The 18,646-nt window shown below is 39.0% G+C and overlaps 1 protein-coding gene across 1 annotated transcript in view; it reads right to left on the bottom strand.

Moving 5' to 3' along the window:
* Window positions 1–18,646, bottom strand: part of MORC3 (MORC family CW-type zinc finger 3) — a 59,285-nt gene that overhangs the window by 9,837 nt on the left and 30,802 nt on the right. Inside the window, exons 6-15 of the mRNA XM_059720733.1 lie at window positions 15,220–15,370; window positions 10,996–11,127; window positions 10,332–10,451; window positions 9,777–9,874; window positions 8,033–8,137; window positions 7,754–7,876; window positions 7,583–7,657; window positions 6,486–6,528; window positions 4,725–4,918; window positions 2,237–3,086 (exon numbers count right to left, since the gene is read on the bottom strand). Of these exons, the coding sequence (XP_059576716.1) occupies window positions 2,237–3,086; window positions 4,725–4,918; window positions 6,486–6,528; window positions 7,583–7,657; window positions 7,754–7,876; window positions 8,033–8,137; window positions 9,777–9,874; window positions 10,332–10,451; window positions 10,996–11,127; window positions 15,220–15,370 (1,891 nt within the window). The remainder of the gene's footprint in view (window positions 1–2,236; window positions 3,087–4,724; window positions 4,919–6,485; window positions 6,529–7,582; window positions 7,658–7,753; window positions 7,877–8,032; window positions 8,138–9,776; window positions 9,875–10,331; window positions 10,452–10,995; window positions 11,128–15,219; window positions 15,371–18,646) is intronic.

Here is an 18,646-nt window from a genome sequence, read left to right as displayed (position 1 = left end):
TTTTTTTATAACTGCATTTTTATACCACTAAAAATGTTATAAAATGTTGTCATTTCAAAACAACTTCAGTAGTAGCAATGAGAAGTTCACTTTTAACATGTTAACCTTTTTTTCTTTAATATGCATATAAACTAACATTAAAAAAAATAAGAACCTAATATTTGTAGCCTAAATGTAATTTTAGGAGCCTAAAGGTGTGATTTTTCAGAAGCACCTACCTGATTTAGAAGGGAGGACAAGTTTAATTGGTTTCAAGCTTATGGATACTAACTGGTTGAGGTATTTTAGCTTCCGTAAAACAAATTAAACAGAGGAGAAACGGGTACTGGCTGCAGTCATGAAACAAGCTACTTTCTCAATTTTTTTGTTTGACTTTGTTGTTCACAGAAAAAGACTTCTCTTTTCAGCACAGACCAAGTTTCACAGTTAAGATTCTTACCTTTGTAAAATTTGACATTCTAGTACAGGCAGATGGCATCCACTTTAGCTATTTAAGACTAAGAAATATTGAGCAACAATTAAAGAATGTTTTCTTAGTCATTTTTATGCACTCTATATGAAGTGAAAGAAAACTATTATTGTTCCTAGAGTTGACCGAAACGAAGGAAGCGAATGTTCATTTTTCTTAAGGCAAAAAGGCAGAATGTGTTTACTCTTTCATGATATTGTGCAGTGGGTTCTCAACCTATTTGCCATAGTGGACCACACTTGCAGCTCTCAATGTATTATGTGGGCCACATTCACACAACTTACTTCCTGTGTATCAGTTTAAAAAAATGTTTTAACAGGTTGTCACATGGGCCACAGCAGTGTGCTGACTGGGCTGCATGTGGTCTGTGGGCTGAGAACCACTGACAAAGTGCAAAAACGTATCACCTAAAATGGACAGAACACTTAAATACATTACACAAAATCCACCCTAATTCTGAATATACTTAAATAAAATTACTACTTGTAAAAAACGCAAATTGACAATACAGAGGGCAGCAAACGTATTTATACTTATCATAAGCAATGTATTTCCAAAACCATGAAATCTCCTATGTGATATTCTACTTATATGTTTCAAGCTTACTTTGCAGGGGAATCACTTCTATATGGATAACAGTAAAGTAAGTTTCTATCCAAATTCAATTATCTAGTTCCTTTACTAGTTGTGTTACTTAAACCTGTCTTTTATGTGATAAAATCATGAACATAATTCCTATGTTAGAGCCAATTTTTTAAATTTAACATTTTGAGAAGTATTAAAATAGGAACTGTAACATACTAGTTGTTGTTCTGAGGCATTTGTTTGGGTGGTCGCTTGCTCACGGTCAATTTAGGTGTTCAAGCTGCTTGGGTCTCTGCACTCTGAGGCCAGTACCGGAAACTGGCCTCCTGAAGCACAGGTGCAATGGAGAAGGAATAACTCAAATTAGTGCTGGGTGGCAAAAAGCTCCAAGCAGTCGTCATTTTGACAGCACATGAGCTGGTCTGTTCAATAATCAGCTGAACTCAGTAGAATTGCCCAGGAAAACACCATGCGTAAACTATGCTCCCCTAGGCTGCTACAAAAAACCCAAACAAAAAACCCCCAAACTGTCCAGCACCTATATTTATACCCAATTGTTCATGCCAATATTTATCTGCCCCTTTGCTAAGATATCAATTTTACTTGTCCATTTGCCAAGTTCATACCTGGCCCCTTCGGTTTTTACTTTACTCCTAAACACTCCCTTTTTGTACCTCTCTCCTTGTTACTATGTTCTTATTTTTTCTACATCCCCTGTCAAGACATTTAGAGGTCTGTAACACCTGTTTTTTCTGAGCACTCTCAGAGCCTTAGCATAACTAGAAGTCCCAAAGGAGTAAGAACATACTAAAGTAATGTGTGAATGGACACACAGACAGGTTTGGATATGTAAATAAACAATTTACAGCATACATGCAAATAACATATCTTGGGGCTATCAGCTAATAAATTAATCCAAATAACCTCGTCTGACTGTACCATTGGTAACCTAACCTTGATTTCCTAATATTTTCTTCCAAGGGTATACAGTGTACTCCAGAGTACTGGTCTTTGCTCACTTGGTAACTCACTGATGGCTAGAGAGATCCTTGGGCAAACTCAATGAATGATGGAGGCTTTTAAAAACAAAACAAAACAACCTAACCTCACCCCCCCGCCCCCCGCATTGACATTTTTGACAAAATTACTCTACCCTGCCATGAACTATATTAATGTGCATACCTCATTTTTGTATTGGTCCCTCTCAATACTGCATTTATCTAGTTGTCTGAAGACATCATCAAGTTGCACAGCAATTTCATCCACTTCACTTTTACTGTCACCATTAGTACATTTGCTGCATTCAGTTTTTAAGTTTTGCAGAGTATTGCACTGTTCCTTTAGATTTTCTATCTCTTTTAAGGCTTGTTGGTACAGAATAGCTATGCCTTCTGGACTATGTTCCTGGAAATGTTCAGGGAATGTGGTATTAGTCTCAGTTGATTGATGGCACATTTCCTTTTTCACATACTTATCATTCATTTCTACTATCTTCTGCTCCAGCATTTCCACCTGTTGGGCTAACATTTCACACTGTTTCCAGTAAGTTTCTTTTTCTTCGTTTGTTAATTGCAACTGATTTTTTAGTTCATTTAATTTAATTCCAAGATCTGCAGAAGAGGTCTCAGAAACATTTGCAATTTCTTGAAGGTTTGGTCCAAGTCTGTCCATTTCTGATGCAGACAGCGGATTACCTGGGCTATCTTCCACTTCTTCCTTTTTAACAACTAAGTTTGGGATCTCAGTTTGTGTTGCTGCAGTCCAGTGTCCACATTTAGTCTCAGAAGTAACTGTACCACAAGGTTCCTTGACATCACAGCTTTCTTTGGGTATGCTCCCTTGATCCTCACTAATATGTTCAGTTTTTATTATCACTATATCAGAGTCTCCTGCAGGCTTTGGAGTACTACTCTCCTCTAAAATTATGACATCTTCATCATCATCTTCAGCATGATTATCAATTACTTGATTATGTAACCGCGGTGTCTTTGCAGTTATGGGTGTCAAACAACCAGAAGCCCTCCGTTTAAGACTGATGGAAAAAAGAGAAATAGTTTACTGTAACTTATTATATTATGCAAAATAATTTGTTTTCAAAGTTTTAAATTTCAAAATTTATGTGGACCATATTCATGAAATGATGTTGGGCTGCACCGACTCTAGACAAAGCGGTTCTGTTTTCTAATTTAAAAAACTGGAGGCCAACTTTACGAGTTCTAAACCTCACATTTTAGAGTACTTTTGAAATTCAAAGACTGAATGAACTGAAACAGGACAGAGTGAGTAAAAGTGATTAATTCTGCCTGATGAAGGGTATTCGTATTTGAAAGGTTGCAAAGATGATTTTTTCCAACTATTTGGGTTGGTCTAATTAAAAATATCAGATTTACTTAAAGAACCTTGTCTGCCTAATTCTGCTCAACAATTCTGTTGTGACTGCTGGTTCTCCCTGGTACAATTAGGAAGAGAGAACCTCTAAAACTATAGCTTATTTTCTAGCACTTCCAGGCAAGTCATACAGCAAATGCCTAATTTTGTATTCTTTGGGGCTAATTTAGTACATGCTGTTATCAGGGTCTTTGTGTAATTTGTAAATGTGGTAATCATTCGTTATATTAATCCAGCGGTGCTCAATCTTTTTGCCCAGTGGGTTGGATGGGTAGTGCCTGATCCCTCTGCAGGCCAGATCCAGCTGTTAGACCCAATCAGGTGCCTGGGGTGGGCACAGCAGGGCCCCATCTGGTGACAAAGAGTGGGGAGGGGGGCAGCCCAGCTCCAATCCAACTGCATGGGGACAAGGGGTTTGGGTCCAGCCCCAACACAGCTACACAGACGGCAGGGGGGCATGCCTCAGCCCCAATCTGGCTGGGCAGGGGGAAGAGGGCATGGTCCATCCCTGTAGCAGGAATGGGACATGGCCAGACCCCATTGGGGGGGGGGGGGGGGGAGGAAGGAAGGGGATGTGGACTGGTCCCATGGGGCAAAGGGCAGCTTGACCCCAATGGAGCTGTACAGAGGGAAGGGGGAGGGATGGCATGACCCCAATCTGGGTGTGCAGGGAGAGGGCTGTGGCCTGGCTCTGACCCGCACCAGAGGGCTTGGGATTTTTGGTAGTGGGAAGGGGTAGCAGTACTGCCATTACTTCCCCCCACTGCCAAATTTCCCTAACCCATGCAGGCTGGATTCCAAGGCTCTATGTTCTGAAAGTTGAGCACTCCAGCATTCATCCACCCTCTAGTGGGGCCTACATAAATGACTGGCCATCAGTCAGGATAAATATAGCCTTTATTTATTTGTAAATTAACTGTTATTTCTACTGTAATGTAACGACTCACTTACTTTAAAATGGCATTTAAAAAAAGACTAATCAAATTTGAGCCAACGAGTGACAACAGAAATTTACATGTAATGGGAGGCTGCCTGATGAAAAATAAGGCTGACAAAGCCATCAATTCCTCTCTCCCTTCAGCAGCATTTTGCTATATTTACTTGCATCTTTCAGAATGCAGTCAGAGGATATTAAATGGGACGTGCTCAGAACACGTAAGATTATACAGCAATCATTGTTTTGGTGCCTTAGCCTATAGAAGCCAGACACTGTAACCTTTAGTCTGTAAGAATATTTCCTTTGGAGATAAATGCAAAGGAGATTTCTAGTAAATTCACTAACCTGCTGTCAGAATCTGGATGAGGTGAAGATACAAATCTGTTATTTGAAGTGTTTAGAGATCTTGTAACAGAAGTGTTTGAGGATTCTGTTAACCGAGATCTTGGAATACCCTCCTTTCCACTCACAGATGACAATGTTTTAAAATCTTTACTTGAAGAAACATGAAAGGTTTTTAAATACATTTCATTAGCCATCTGTAGAAAAAAATATTTTATTTGATTAAGAAAAAAAGAAAACCAGACATCTAGGAGACAAAGCAATAATCAATTGTTAGCAGATCTATTGACCACACTGGTGCCAGAACCACCATCAGAACATACTTCAAGTACCTGGGAGCCTGTCTGACATTTAGTACTATGGTTTGATCCTCTGGCATCAGCAAGCCACTATTAAAGCTACTACTACTACTACTACATGTTTGCTTTATCTTCTTTCATACTTAGAAAAACAGCAAGAAATAATATACTGCATTTTAAAGAAGGAAGATAAGTTATATGTAACACAACTGTCAAGCTCCCCTGCTTTGCATAAGTCACTGAATTAAGCCCCTCAATACCACTTTGAGAAAGCAAAGCGTTTTCCACATTTTACAAATTCCTATCTATGATTCAAAGCTCACATTCACACTTTTGCTTTTGCCAGGTTGATGAAGTCTATCACATTTGAAAGTGTATACCCAAGACAGCTTGTGATCATCCCTTTACTAAAACTTCTTCACACCTAAATTCAAATGAAATTTGTCTAGAGTGAACAACTTGCTCCATTGACTCCACAAAGGGCTGGGTCCACATGGAGAAGTTCGGGAAAATAATGTTAATTAAAATGGATTAGTAAACCCCATTAAGACCATGTGGATTGGACCTTGTCATTTAGAATTAAAGTGGTCTTAATTTAGGTCAGCATCCTTCACTTTGGAAGTGAATTAAGATCAATCAAAACAAGGGCCACTTCAGAAGTGAACAAGGTCCATACCTCAAGATAATTATTCACCTTGCAATTCATACTTCTAGTTAATTTGGAGTAATATAATATCCCTGATCGTATCCATGTAGACAAGCCCAAGACTTAAAAACACATCACTCCCTTCCTGTTTTAGAATCTAGTATCAATAACCCTCCTTTATTTTTAATATCTTCCCCATGAACGTTATTTGTTTCCTTGCCACACCAGTAATTTCTCTTTAACACAACTCATTCCTGCTCTCCATATCAGGCACTAAACTTCTGAGAATTTGAAACGGAGATGTAACTATATTAATTACTCATTGAAGATAGCTCTCCTCCTCAGAGAGTACACCCTCTTCTGGGGCTTAATTGGTCCACACACTATTGAATCCTGAATGGCTCCTATACATGTTTTCTAACAATAGCGTTTGCTTGTCTTTAGGTAACAAAGTTCAAAGAACTTCAAAGAGGTTCAAAGATGGATTTTTTTCATCACTGGGGAAACTTTTTTTAAAACTACCCTCTCAGAACGCTCATGTAAAAGTGTTTAAATATGTTGTTACAGGGTAGCCATTGAGAACTTCACCTTTTATAATTTTTCTCAATGCTCTCCCCCAATGTAACAATGGAGGAAAAATAAATTCTTTGAACTATATTATCTACATATCAGTTGTAAATTAACAGCTTTAATGTAATGCTTATCTGTACCAACAGCAGAACACATTGCATGTATACTCTTACACTGTAGCTTTCTTTATCCTCTTAAAAAGTTACCACAGAAACTACCAAATACAACAAATAAAAGTTTAAGGAGTACCTGTTGACTGTTTTCCATTCGTTTTCTCAATTTTTCCTTGTCTCTTTATAGCAATGGAGGGATAAAGATCAAGGTGTTAACTCCAAATATAAAATTCACTTTACAAATATAATAATTTCTATATTAAAAACAAATACAATACTTTCTACCACCTAGATTGGAAAAAACAGACACTGGTTTTCAATTACCACATTCTGAAACTATTAAAGAGTAAAGGCCATCACAGCACTTAAATCTGTTTAACTTTAAAATAATTTGTTGCCATATCTAACAAGTACAGCTCTTTAAAGGCCAATCCTTGCATTAGTATTCAGTTTAACTGAATAGGCCACAAAGGTATTCTTGCAGGTGAGCCGACTAGCATTTTTTTTCATGCCTGAATTACTACTATGTTAGGGCACTTGGTTATGAACAGCTGAGCCCCAAACTATATCCTTAGACTACAATAGCAACTCTGAAACTTCACACAGCCTGCGTTACCCTGTTTCCAGTTAATGAACCACCCCTTTCCAATTCCTTATTATATGGGCCACCTTCCTTCCTTCCCTGCGAAAAATCACGCAACATCTCTGAGTGAATGCCCACAGCTGCTTTTCTAGGAAAGTACTGAGAGATCATTTACACACACGTGGCCAGCTAAGCAGCCACTTGCCAAAGACAGATAGACTGAGTGTTCTGTGCACAACGATAGGCATACTAAACTGTGTCACCGTAGCTGTCTTAAAGTAACAGGAAAAGAGGAGAATCAGTACCATGAGACATGGGAAATTAAGGACTAGAAGGGGCTTCTGGGCCATTAAGTCTAGTCACTTTACATTCATAGGCAACTAGCAGTCAAAAACAAAAACTGATCTTAGTGGAGCACAGAGCCCTTTGAGGATCAGCCAAGCCACATTCTGAACACATTAAGGGAGTGATTAGACATATATTATTTCAAAGTTGTATAATCACTTTTAAATATGATTTGGTCTCATCATTTAACATATCACAGTGTTTTAATTGTATATGTCACCAGGAATCATAATTGTAGCGTACACCCTTCAAATTCCTGTCCTACAGCGGGCACATTTTTTTTCACACAGATCTCCGATACTCACCTTTTCTTATAGGTTTTCTCATACGTAGGATGTATTAAGTCATCATCTTCTGGTTCTTCTGGTACATTGCAATCTCTGATTTACAAAAAAAAACAACAAATGGTGTCCTAGTCAGCTGATGAAAGTAAAATATGCAGTACTATTTAGCTGTTCCTCCAAATTTTATTTTACCTGAATTGTGGGTCAGGGTTCAATGAACAGTACCATTTTTCTGGCAAGCGATCTATCCCATCTGCAAGCTTTCGCCATTTCAGACATGAATCACACTGAACCCATGTCTGATCAGGCCGTTTTCTGTAATGAAAAGTCAAAACATACAAAAATGTTTTACTCTACTTCTGTTATTGTATTTACTTCTCTGTGACATTAGATAGAAGCAGATAAACTATCACATGCATATTCTGTATGTTGTGACTTGAAAATACAGTTTCAGAGAGGCATGTTACTCACTGTATGTCTTCCACTAACAAATCCAGAGGATATTCTTCATTTTTCTTGGCTTTCATTTCATTCCAGTAATCATTTAACTTTTCTCCTAGGGCTGCTATTGTAAGCCTACCAACAGAAAATAGTGTCTTACGGAAAGATATTTTGTAAAATTAGTAAGAAAAATGCATTTTTATAGACTGTGTAGAAAGAATTAAGATATGCTTCAGCAGAATATGGTACAAATCAGGGCAGGAACTATAAATGTCTATTTTCTGGAATTGCAGTTTTGCTTCCAAATTCATTGTAATAAGTCAATAATAATGTTTTCTGTAATTTTTTGTATATCTCCTAAATTAGGCTAGCATCTATATAGCCACAGTCTTACAAGGTGGCCAAGACCTTGGTACCCAAGTACATATACAACAGCCATAATTTTGTAGTCAGGTCTGTGCAGGTGGGCCCCTGTACCTGGGTCATCAGGGCCCCACCAAAGAGACAAAAGGGTTCTAAGCATATCTGGATACAGGTTTGGCTCTCAAAGGACAAGTAAAACAGACTTCATAAGTTGGTAAGTGTAGAAGCACAACAGTTAAGTATTTCTGATACAGGAAAAGGAAAAAGAAGAATACTAAGAATTCATGGTTTATTAAAGCTGTTTGGATACCTAGCATTAATTATTAACAAGTCATCATGTTAAAATTTACCTATAGTGAAATGGTAAAATGCTTTATGTCTTAAAAGCAAGATTTTTGTTTTAGAATATATTTTATTGGACCAACAATAGAGCTATTAAGAAATATTTAAGCATCCTCAGACAAGGGCATTTTGTACTAAAAAACCTATCTTGCAGCTCTCCCAACTCTATCATTGGTCCAATAAAAGTTATAACCAAATACATCATGCTTCTTGAGATTCCCTGAACCAAACCTGCAACACCGTAAAATTTTATAATTGTATCTATTTCTCCATTCCACCAGAATCTCTTAAGATTTCCAATGAGAGGAAAGCAGAATTCATTTAAAGAAAGAAAAAAGCACAATAGCTCAATGTTAGACATGATGTGAGAAAGCCACCATCACAATTAGAGAACTAGTTGCACCTCCCTGCCTTTTCTGGCGCCCTGAAATCCATTTCCCCCTCTCCCTGCTCTCTGGCCCTCTGACTTGTGTGGGGTGGAATTCCACAGTTCTTTAACTCTTGAGCCCTGGACTACAGTTTTTGCCCTACTATGTTCAGCTATATGAAATGCTTTCCTTTCTGAATTTGTGACTAGTACCATACAATGATCAAGTAGCCTTTATAAAAATCAAAGTATCCACAGAAACATATAAAGTAGGGTTGGAAGGGACCTCAGAAGGTCATCTAGTCCAATCCCCTGCTCAAAGCACAATCACCCCTTTTTAAAAAACATCCTACATTTATGTTTATTTAACCTGTTTCTAAATTTCCAAGGATGAAGAGTCCACAGCCTCTTTAGGTAGCTTGTTCCAATGTTTAACTACGTTCAAAGTGAGGAAGTTCTTTCTAAAGTCTAACCTAAGTTTCCCTTGTGCAATTTATGACCATTCCTCCTTTTCCTGTTCCCTGTGGCCACCAAGAATTGTCACTTACCATCCTCTTAGGATCAGTTCAGGGCATCATATTACAAAGTATTTCTGCATAATATTGAGAAGAAACATCTTTTACAGTTAATGTATTATGAAGGGTATTTCATATACCCATTCTAAACCTATTTTCTAAGATGTCTAGATAAATATATATTTACCTGTATTCATTGGTATAATCAAAATCTTGTTTATTATGTGTTGGTTTTAGGAAGTTACATTCTATAATTCCAACTACACCAACACCCATGTTGTTTGCCTGTAAGATTAAAACATAAATAAAGGAGGAAGAGACAAAAGAGAGAATTTTTTATACTGAAGCATTTTTTTCTGTTTCCAAGGAAGACTGTTGGCAGTTTGGATTTAACACACATGTTCATCTAAACTATAACTTCATCAGAAAACAGTATGTGCCAAATATACAGAATGTTGTCAGATGGTTCCTCTTAAAACAAAACAGTGGAATTATTTTCATTTTGTACTTATCCTGTCCTTCCCCTGCCCTAGCAATGACAGCTATACACTTTACAAATTAACATTAACTCTGAAATAAATATTATAAAGTGTACAGTAGAACTTTCATCTCCAAATAGATTAATTGAAACTAAAAGAACCCAGGGAATTTACTAGAATAGCACCAACATAATAGTCACCGTTTTGAGTGAGGTTACTTTTCAATTCAAACATGAATGTATTTTTCAAGTGTAAGTACTTGCCTTTAATTGACAGCCAACTCTTTCATACGCTTTGATAAGTCTGTTTCTATGGTACATCATTATTCCATAATGATCTTTATTTCTGCAGTTAAATCCAAAGGTGATTCTTACAGTTTTAGCCTTATTTTTAAATGTTAAGGAAAATATGGTAATACAGATTTACTAACACTAAGGGCATTTTTACATGTGTTTTGGGATGCAGCACTGAGTGCTTTAATTAGCGAGCTGCAATAATGAATGAAAAGCTCCTGCACATCACATGTACTGGTGTTTCCATGCTGAAAAATGGCAGCGGGGCACTTTAAACTAAAGCTCCTTGAATGTGTTTTAGTTCAAAGCACCCTGCTGCCATTTTTCAGCATGGGGATGCTGATACACGTGGTGTAGAAGGCTGCCAGAGCGCATCAATTTCCATGTTCCAGCAGACTCGATTACTTGAGTCTGCTCCAACGCGCTGGAGTTCCAGTGCATTGAAGCAGGCTCCCCACATGTCTATGGGAGCCCTATTCATCTTAAATAGGGCCTTAGACCACTCATGTTGGAATACTTCCACCAATCTCTGTCTAATACAATGATATACAGGTAACTACAATACTTTGTTTCCTCAAACAAAATCATGTCACCACATTAAATGTGCAATAATGTACATATCAATAAAGGATACACCCAAAAATTTTGGTCTATAAATATCACGTTCGATATATGCAAGGCTTTTGGAAACGAGCTGTGTTTGTACTTTTTGTCCTCTTATAACAATCTGCATTCTTGGCTTCAGATACAAAATGCTACAATAAGCCTGCAAAAAAAAAAATCTATTATTCAAGCTGAACAAAATACAAAACAGTTTATAGTACATCCTCCCCCTACAAATTTTAAATAAGGTCATAATTAATGCTCCTTAAAGTTGATTGTAATTATAGTCTTCCATTCCTATAGTTATCAATTCAATTTGATTAACAATGAACTTGTACTTTTGTGAGCTTAACATATATTATAAATTGTAAAGCAAAACAAAACAAAGGGAAAAACTCCCTCTGAGCATGACAGAATAAACAGATACCTGAAGGTACAAATTTATCAAGAAGCAACCCACCTCCATGAAGCAAGACCTGGCCTACAATGACTAGCATTTTCAAACTAGAAACATGGTCTTCTATGGCAAACTTAATAGACTGTGGATTACCAGGGTGGTTAATGGCGGTTAGCATTCATATGCAGGTAAGGCCATGCACAGCGTTCCATGTTTGTATCACACTGAGCAAAGGAGTTGCTTTCCACATAAATAAAGTGCTTTGCCAACCTAGTAACCATCACCTTTCTAGACTTATACGAGTTCAATACTTGGGTTATAATGTGAAGACACCTTCAGTTTGCTGGCTACCATACAGAAAACTTTTCCTTTCATACAATTGCATGGCAAAAATCACTTGCTGAACAGGAAGCTGCTTCAGGGGAAAACATTAAAAGGACTAAGCAAGGACATCACTGAAATATGATCAACAGCAACAACTGCTGAAAGAACACATAGGAAAACTTTTCCAGCATTTTTAGTTACAACATAATTGCACAGTACCCAAAATCAATACACAAATACTACTGTTAACATATAGATAACAGCTGAGGATGTTCAAAATATGTCACGATTCAGTTCTCAGCTTCTCTTGTGCAATGGTACTAGTAATTACTGCTTCATACATTTTACTACATATGATGATATGCTTGGCTGAAATCCCTAAAAAAACAACTACTGGTTGTAAGCTTGCATTCATTTATGTTTAGTTCATATCACAATGTTATATAATCAAAATACTTTTTTCAGAAAAAAATAAGCTAAAAGTTGACAAAAATAACAAGCTCCAAAACTGTGTTAATACTCAATTTATGTTGCTGCTAGCTGCAGGCCATGCTGAAACTTTCAGTAGTGTGTAAACAGTAAGGGAGAAAGACTGTAAACAGGCAAAATGTGGTTAATACTCAATTAGCAATTGCAGTAATTATATTTTCCCTTTGCAAGGGAGTAAAACTGGTATAAGCATTATTTTTTATAACCATTCACTAGTGCTCGTGCTGATGAATGGGTAGTACCCAACAACACTATTAATTTAGCCAGTCCCTTTTCTTCTGAGCTTTCTACAGCACACCATCCCAGAGTAGTGCATCCCATGTACTGCTGATGTAGTCTTGTGTGCATTTCCTCTACTGCAGGGATGTCTAACTCACTCCAGGCCCTAGACTAGATCCAAACTACAGGGTTCCTTTTGGGGCAGATTGGAAAGGCCAGCAGCCAACTGTGATGGGCCACATTTGGGTGGCAGTGTAGGTTCATGGCTGGGCAGCAGCATGTAGCTGCACTTGAATGGCAGCACAGAGTCAGCACAGGTCCAGGACTGGGTGGCAGCGTGTAATAGTAAGGACTTTGCTTAATGCTCATAGCAAAAGTTTTGTATGCTGACTCCATAGTAGGCCGGTATTATAAAACGTAGCTTTTTGCTTTGTAAGAGTGACCGAACCATGAACCTAGATAGTAGAATGTTGTAATACAGTGGAATATGGTAAACACCAGGTGTGTTAGATTGTAACTCATCTGCAAATTCTTAGCTTGAAATAACCAAATCCTAGTTCGAGATAACATTATTTACTCCAGACTATATAAGCTGTACATTCTTAATTTACGGGAGTTCCTCAAACTCTAGCGAGAATCCTGACTTGCGCAGAGCCCAGAGCAGTCTATCGCATCTCCGGGATTGAGACACTCTGGGGCCAGGGGCACTATGCGGGGTAGCAGCTGCTGCCTAGAGCCGATGTGAAGTGGTCATCCTCTCTACTCTGTCTTACTGCCTGCCTCAGAGTATGCTTAAATAAAGCTTTGCAAGAGTGAAAACAATTGTGAGTATGTCCTTTGTTCAAGCGCGGGGCATCTTCTGAACCCAACAGTTCATTTTAAGACACAGCGTAAGTCCAGGGACCCTGAATTCTGCGGCAGGCCACACCTGACAACTTCTGGTAGCTCTTTGGTCATCTGGCCCACCAGTATTAACAGCTCCACAGGCCAGATTTAGCCTGCAGGCTGTATGTTTGACACCCCTGCTCTACCGGACCACTCCAACCCTGGTGCACAGACAGATTAGGCAGTGTGATGTGTGTGGATACTAAAAAAAATCTAACAGAGTAGTACTGTAGAAGAAACTGCACATTTAGGAATGTTTTATTCAAGTCTGGTCATGTGAGGATGCCAAAATAGTTAAAAATTTGATTTTATTGCACTGCAAACTAACTAAGAAAGGAAAGCCTTCCTTACAGGTTTCTGTGAAAAACCTTACAAAGGTACAACCACAAACCATAAATGAAGGTATTTCAGCAATAAAGGCAGAAAGTTCCCACAGGCAGAGTAATAGATGTAATTAGCAGAAACAATCAGTCTCTCCTGACTGAATTAAAAAAAAATATTCTACAGAGCATGGGTGTCAAACTTATTTGTCTAAGAGGCCAGATCTAGACTGCAAGGCTTCCATTAAGCCGGACAACCTGCAAACAATGGAGGCGTTAATCCTTGCGGCTGCCAGAGCCACTATATCACCAGCGGTGACTAAACTCCCAAATTTAATGTGGGGGGGGGGGGGAGGGGGGAGCAGAAGGTGTAAGTGACTGGTTAACCCTGTGGATGCAGCTGCTCCAGCAGCTGTGGTGACAAGCATCATGGGTCAAATCCAACCAGTGGGCCTATTTTTTGCAACCTTGCTTTAAAGCACTACAAACAGTTCTACCATGCCCCAGAAACGGGCACAGAGCAATGTTAACAAAAGCAGGGTCTGTTCTATCTAGTCATTCCCATCTCTCCCTCCTCCTTTGGATTATTCATATCAAAAGCAATCTGCAGCGGCAGTAAGCCCAATACTGGTTGAGAACAAATGCAACCAAACCAAACTCCCTGAACACAGTATCTCTTGCTTCAGAATGCCCTCCCATGACTCCTGTCACAGATGGTCTTTGCAGAATTCTGGTGGAGAATAGAGTGGGATGAAAAATTTCTATAGCCAAATCTCCATTCCACTTTTTTAGCACACATGATTTATTTCCAGAATATGGCCTTACGTTAGGAACTTGTTCATATGAACATCTGGTAACAACCCCTGGATGGACTAACTCACCCAACACAAGGACTTTCTAAGGTACAGGGGTAATGCTGAGTTTACCTACCCACATATTTCAAATGTCAGCATGCTGGATGTACAAATATAAGAGTACACAGTATCCCCAGATTAACTGAAATGTGTGCTGACACATGGTAAATGTAATACCCGAATCCACAAGGGACTGAAAAATAGAATATCAGTGGCAAGTATATCCTCGGTTCAAGTACAGTGAGAGTTCAATTCATTAAACTCTCAACATAGCTTTCTGATTTGCAGTTCTCTAAAAAATGGTTTACACTAGATCAGGGCTGTCCAATTTGAGTGGCTGTTGGTTGCATGCTACATGGGTCCCTGTTCCCCTTCCCCTTGCCACGTGGGTCCTCCTACACAGGGCAGGAGCAAGAAGCAAAAGCTGGAGAAGGAAGCAGGAGCTCACAGAACCTAGCTGCATCAGCAACAGCAATGTCTGCATGGGAGCCTGCAGGCCATGAGTTAATCACTTGCAACCCACAGCTCACCAGTTGGACAGGCCTGTTTTAGATTACAAAGTAAGTCTATTTTAAGCTTGTGCAGATTACCGTTATAAACTAACAAATGGGGGACAGTGTGACATAAATAAAGCTGTTTTTTATTTTGCAATTACCTTAAATATCTAATAGAAAACACAGAGCTAAAACCAAAATAACAACAGAGAACTTTGAATTATACTTTCTAGATCTGTTATAATCAATTTATTAATTAGACCGTATACATACCCGTAGAGAATAGTCACTTTCAGGCACATTTTGGTCCATTCTCTCTTGTTTTTTATACCCTCGTTTTCCTGTTGCTTCATCTAAGTCTTCTGGAATTCTTATGTCATATTTATCCTTATCAAAATCAAATTCTGTTTTTCCATTTTTATCTCTGAGAAAGACAGTTCAAATACACTAAATTACAAAAATAACCTAAAACAGCTTCTGGGGAAGGCATAGCATCACGAGGTATGAAAGAGGAAAGGGACTTGTCAACTCCTTAAAAATATCAATTCAAATCAATTTAGCCAATACCAGTACTCCACTACTCATATAACACCTCCGAGATGTTTACAGGATTCTGACAGGATCCACATAGTTCAGATTCCTCATAGTTCAGATTTTTATTGACACGGAGGTGAACAAAACATCAATTTTAACATGAGCTGGATCACACATGTATGCTAAAGTGCAAATGTTTGTTTTACAAAATCTCTTTTATATTCCAAGTATATTACAAAAAAGGATTTTTTTGTAGTTCAATAAGCGATCTCTGTAATTCATAACTGCATTAATCTTGCCTTCATTATCTCCCTACTCTGCAAAAGGTCTCTTTTATTCAGCATCTGTATCTTTAACTGATGTACACCATTGCTGTTGACTGCCAACACCCTCATACAAAATGTAAACAAATCACCTCTAGCTCAGAGATTAGTTTTTATAAAAAGTCTTTCATAATTTAAATGATTTCTAGGGATTAAAAACCTTCTAAAGAAAGTTTTTCAAGAAAATAAATATTTTTCCATCATGGTTTCCACACCCCAGATGTAAGAATTAAGAACCTGCACAGAAACCTGCTATGGAAAGCAGTGACTTCATTATATTTTAACTGCATGAGCAACGCATGTGACTGCATGGGGGGTAGGGGGGAAACCAACACAGTGGAAATTAAATATTAACTTGAATATTTTCATCATTCCATCCAAGATCTTGGATTTGAGTAAACATAATATATTTAATGTAAGGAAAATAACTGAAAGTAACAATAACAGAATGAACCCAAGACTGGTTGTAGGCAACAAACTGAATATGATTGTGTAATGAGACTACATTATATGAAATAAAGATGTTTTCCCCCATACTGTACTGTTGAGGTAATCATTTAGAGTTGGGTACTTCAGTGTTAGATGGTTGTAAATAAGTTTGAGGAAAAATAAATCAAAATTATTAAGGGTATAGATTTAGATTAGAATGACAAGATAAATGAGCTGACAAAGGAAATAATACTATTTTACCTGAAGGTAAGGAGCTAAATGTCTATTTTGATACAGGTAAGTGCAATATGATAAAACTGGTAAGTTCAATATAAATATATACGTAGAGAGATTAGATTAGTTGTTCTCAACCTTTTTAGACTCAAGGCACCCCGCAGAAAATGCCCGCTAATGACTGTGAAACTCAAGCTGAACTGGGCCTACTCACAAAAGTTAAAATACAAAATATTGATGACGACTGCATAGTGAAAGAGGATGTAAGTTTGTGGCTGGATCTTTTGAAAATAAATAATGAGGCATCACTTCCAGCTTATTTTACTATATTTATGATGATTTTAAGTAGGCTCCTATGTGTGTGATATGTAACTGTGTGAAATGTCTATCCTTGACTAATTAGTATCATAAATATATCTTTGCAATTAACTCGTGTTTATGTGAAGGAAAAGACATTCTCCATATGTGTTTTCATAGATGTTGTTGACCTGTGGGGTCAGGCCAACTCTCAGGATCTCAATATTGCGCTGCTAGACAGGAGGGTGTGACACAATAGCACATATACAAACACACACATGAATTAGGTGCATACACACACTACCAGCTCAGGCACATGCTCATTTAAACCAGCTTAGGCACATGCATACCTATCACCAATTCAAGCACATACACACTACACACTAAAAATTAGACAAAAATCAATTGTCAATACCCGCACACTCAGTATACATACACAGATCACTAATGTGTTTATCATACACACAATGATGTGTGTGTATTTATGTGTGTGTGTGTGTGTGCGCGCATGCACGCGCATGTGTACATACACACACACACACACACACCAGTTCACACACATACAACCCACCTACACATAGTTTCTAACTTGGATGGTACAGTGTGTATGTGTGTGCTTGGGGTACCTGGGATACTTGGGGGAAGGTGAAGGTGAGAGAGAGAGAGAGTTAAAGTGTAGGGAGTGAAAGTTGCCAGAACTGGAATTAGAACTGGTGGACTAGAGAGAAGCTGGCTAAATAACTGAGGCTTGGGTTTACTTAAGATCAACTGGCCCCAGGGTTACTTGAGGTCACTGGTACAGGGTGCGCTCTGGTGGCAAGGAGGAGACAGCCAGGAAAGAGAGAGACAGAAACCTGGGAGCTTGGGGCTGGAAATTGAGGCTGACAGCTGAGATATTGGTGGGGGGGGAGAGATAAGTGGTGACAAAGAGGAAACAGCCAGGAAAGAAACTGAGGCAGAAACCTGGGGAAAAGGCATTGGGGATAAGACAGTGGCAAAGAAACAGGGGGTTTGCAGGCAGAGAGGAGCTCAGTACAGGTGCTGGAGGTGGCAGTGAGCCAGAAGCAGGAGGAGGAGAAATGAGACAGAAGTTAGAGGGGTGAGGAGCAGAGACTGGAGCAGGGCTGAACCACAGTAAAGCAAACCCAACTCAGGGATCCAAATAACAGGTTTATAAAACAGACAACACGCTACACAGCTCCATGAAGTTATTGGTTCACACACGCGCGCGCACACACACTGGCAGTAGGAGAACGAGACTCAGTGGAAGTGTTGGAGTCCAAGTAGGAAAGAGAAGCAGAGTCCAAGTCCTTGGTTGAAGGGAGGGTGGGGGTGAGTCTGGAAAAGGGCCCTTGTCCAGTAGGTGTTGTCCAGAGCGGGGGGTCACCGGCAGGGCCTCTGGGTGGATAGGTGGTGTGGCATGGTGCTGGTCCAGATGGAGAGGGCATCCTAAGGAGTCAGTCTTCTCTACCCCTTTTTATGGGGCAGACTACCTCTGATCTCCTATGGGAGGGTCTGTCCCAGCAATGTCAGTCCTGTTCCAGAGGACTCCAGGTGTTCTTACTGAGCATGTGCAGCTTGGCACAATGGTGAGTTGCCTCAGCTTTTGTTTCTTGAATGCTGAGGTGGTTCCAAGGGCTGGGTCATTGGTCCAGGTACGGTTGATGGTTTGGTCATTCAGAGGGAGCTATTTTTAGACCCACTGCCATTGTCTCTCAAGCACCCTCATTCATCCCCATTCATTCAGGAACCAAGTTACATAGGAGGGGTAGGTGTGAGTCATAGGTTACACAGCGGGGCATGGGGATAAGATGAAGGCTTGACATTGCAAGATGGAAACTTGACATGACCTATGCTAACTTACATATATAGGCCTAAAACAG

The sequence above is a fragment of the Alligator mississippiensis genome, chromosome 1 (assembly GCF_030867095.1).
Source record: "Alligator mississippiensis isolate rAllMis1 chromosome 1, rAllMis1, whole genome shotgun sequence".
Lineage (NCBI taxonomy): Eukaryota > Metazoa > Chordata > Crocodylia > Alligatoridae > Alligator > Alligator mississippiensis.
This window is presented reverse-complemented; position numbering and strand designations above follow the sequence as displayed.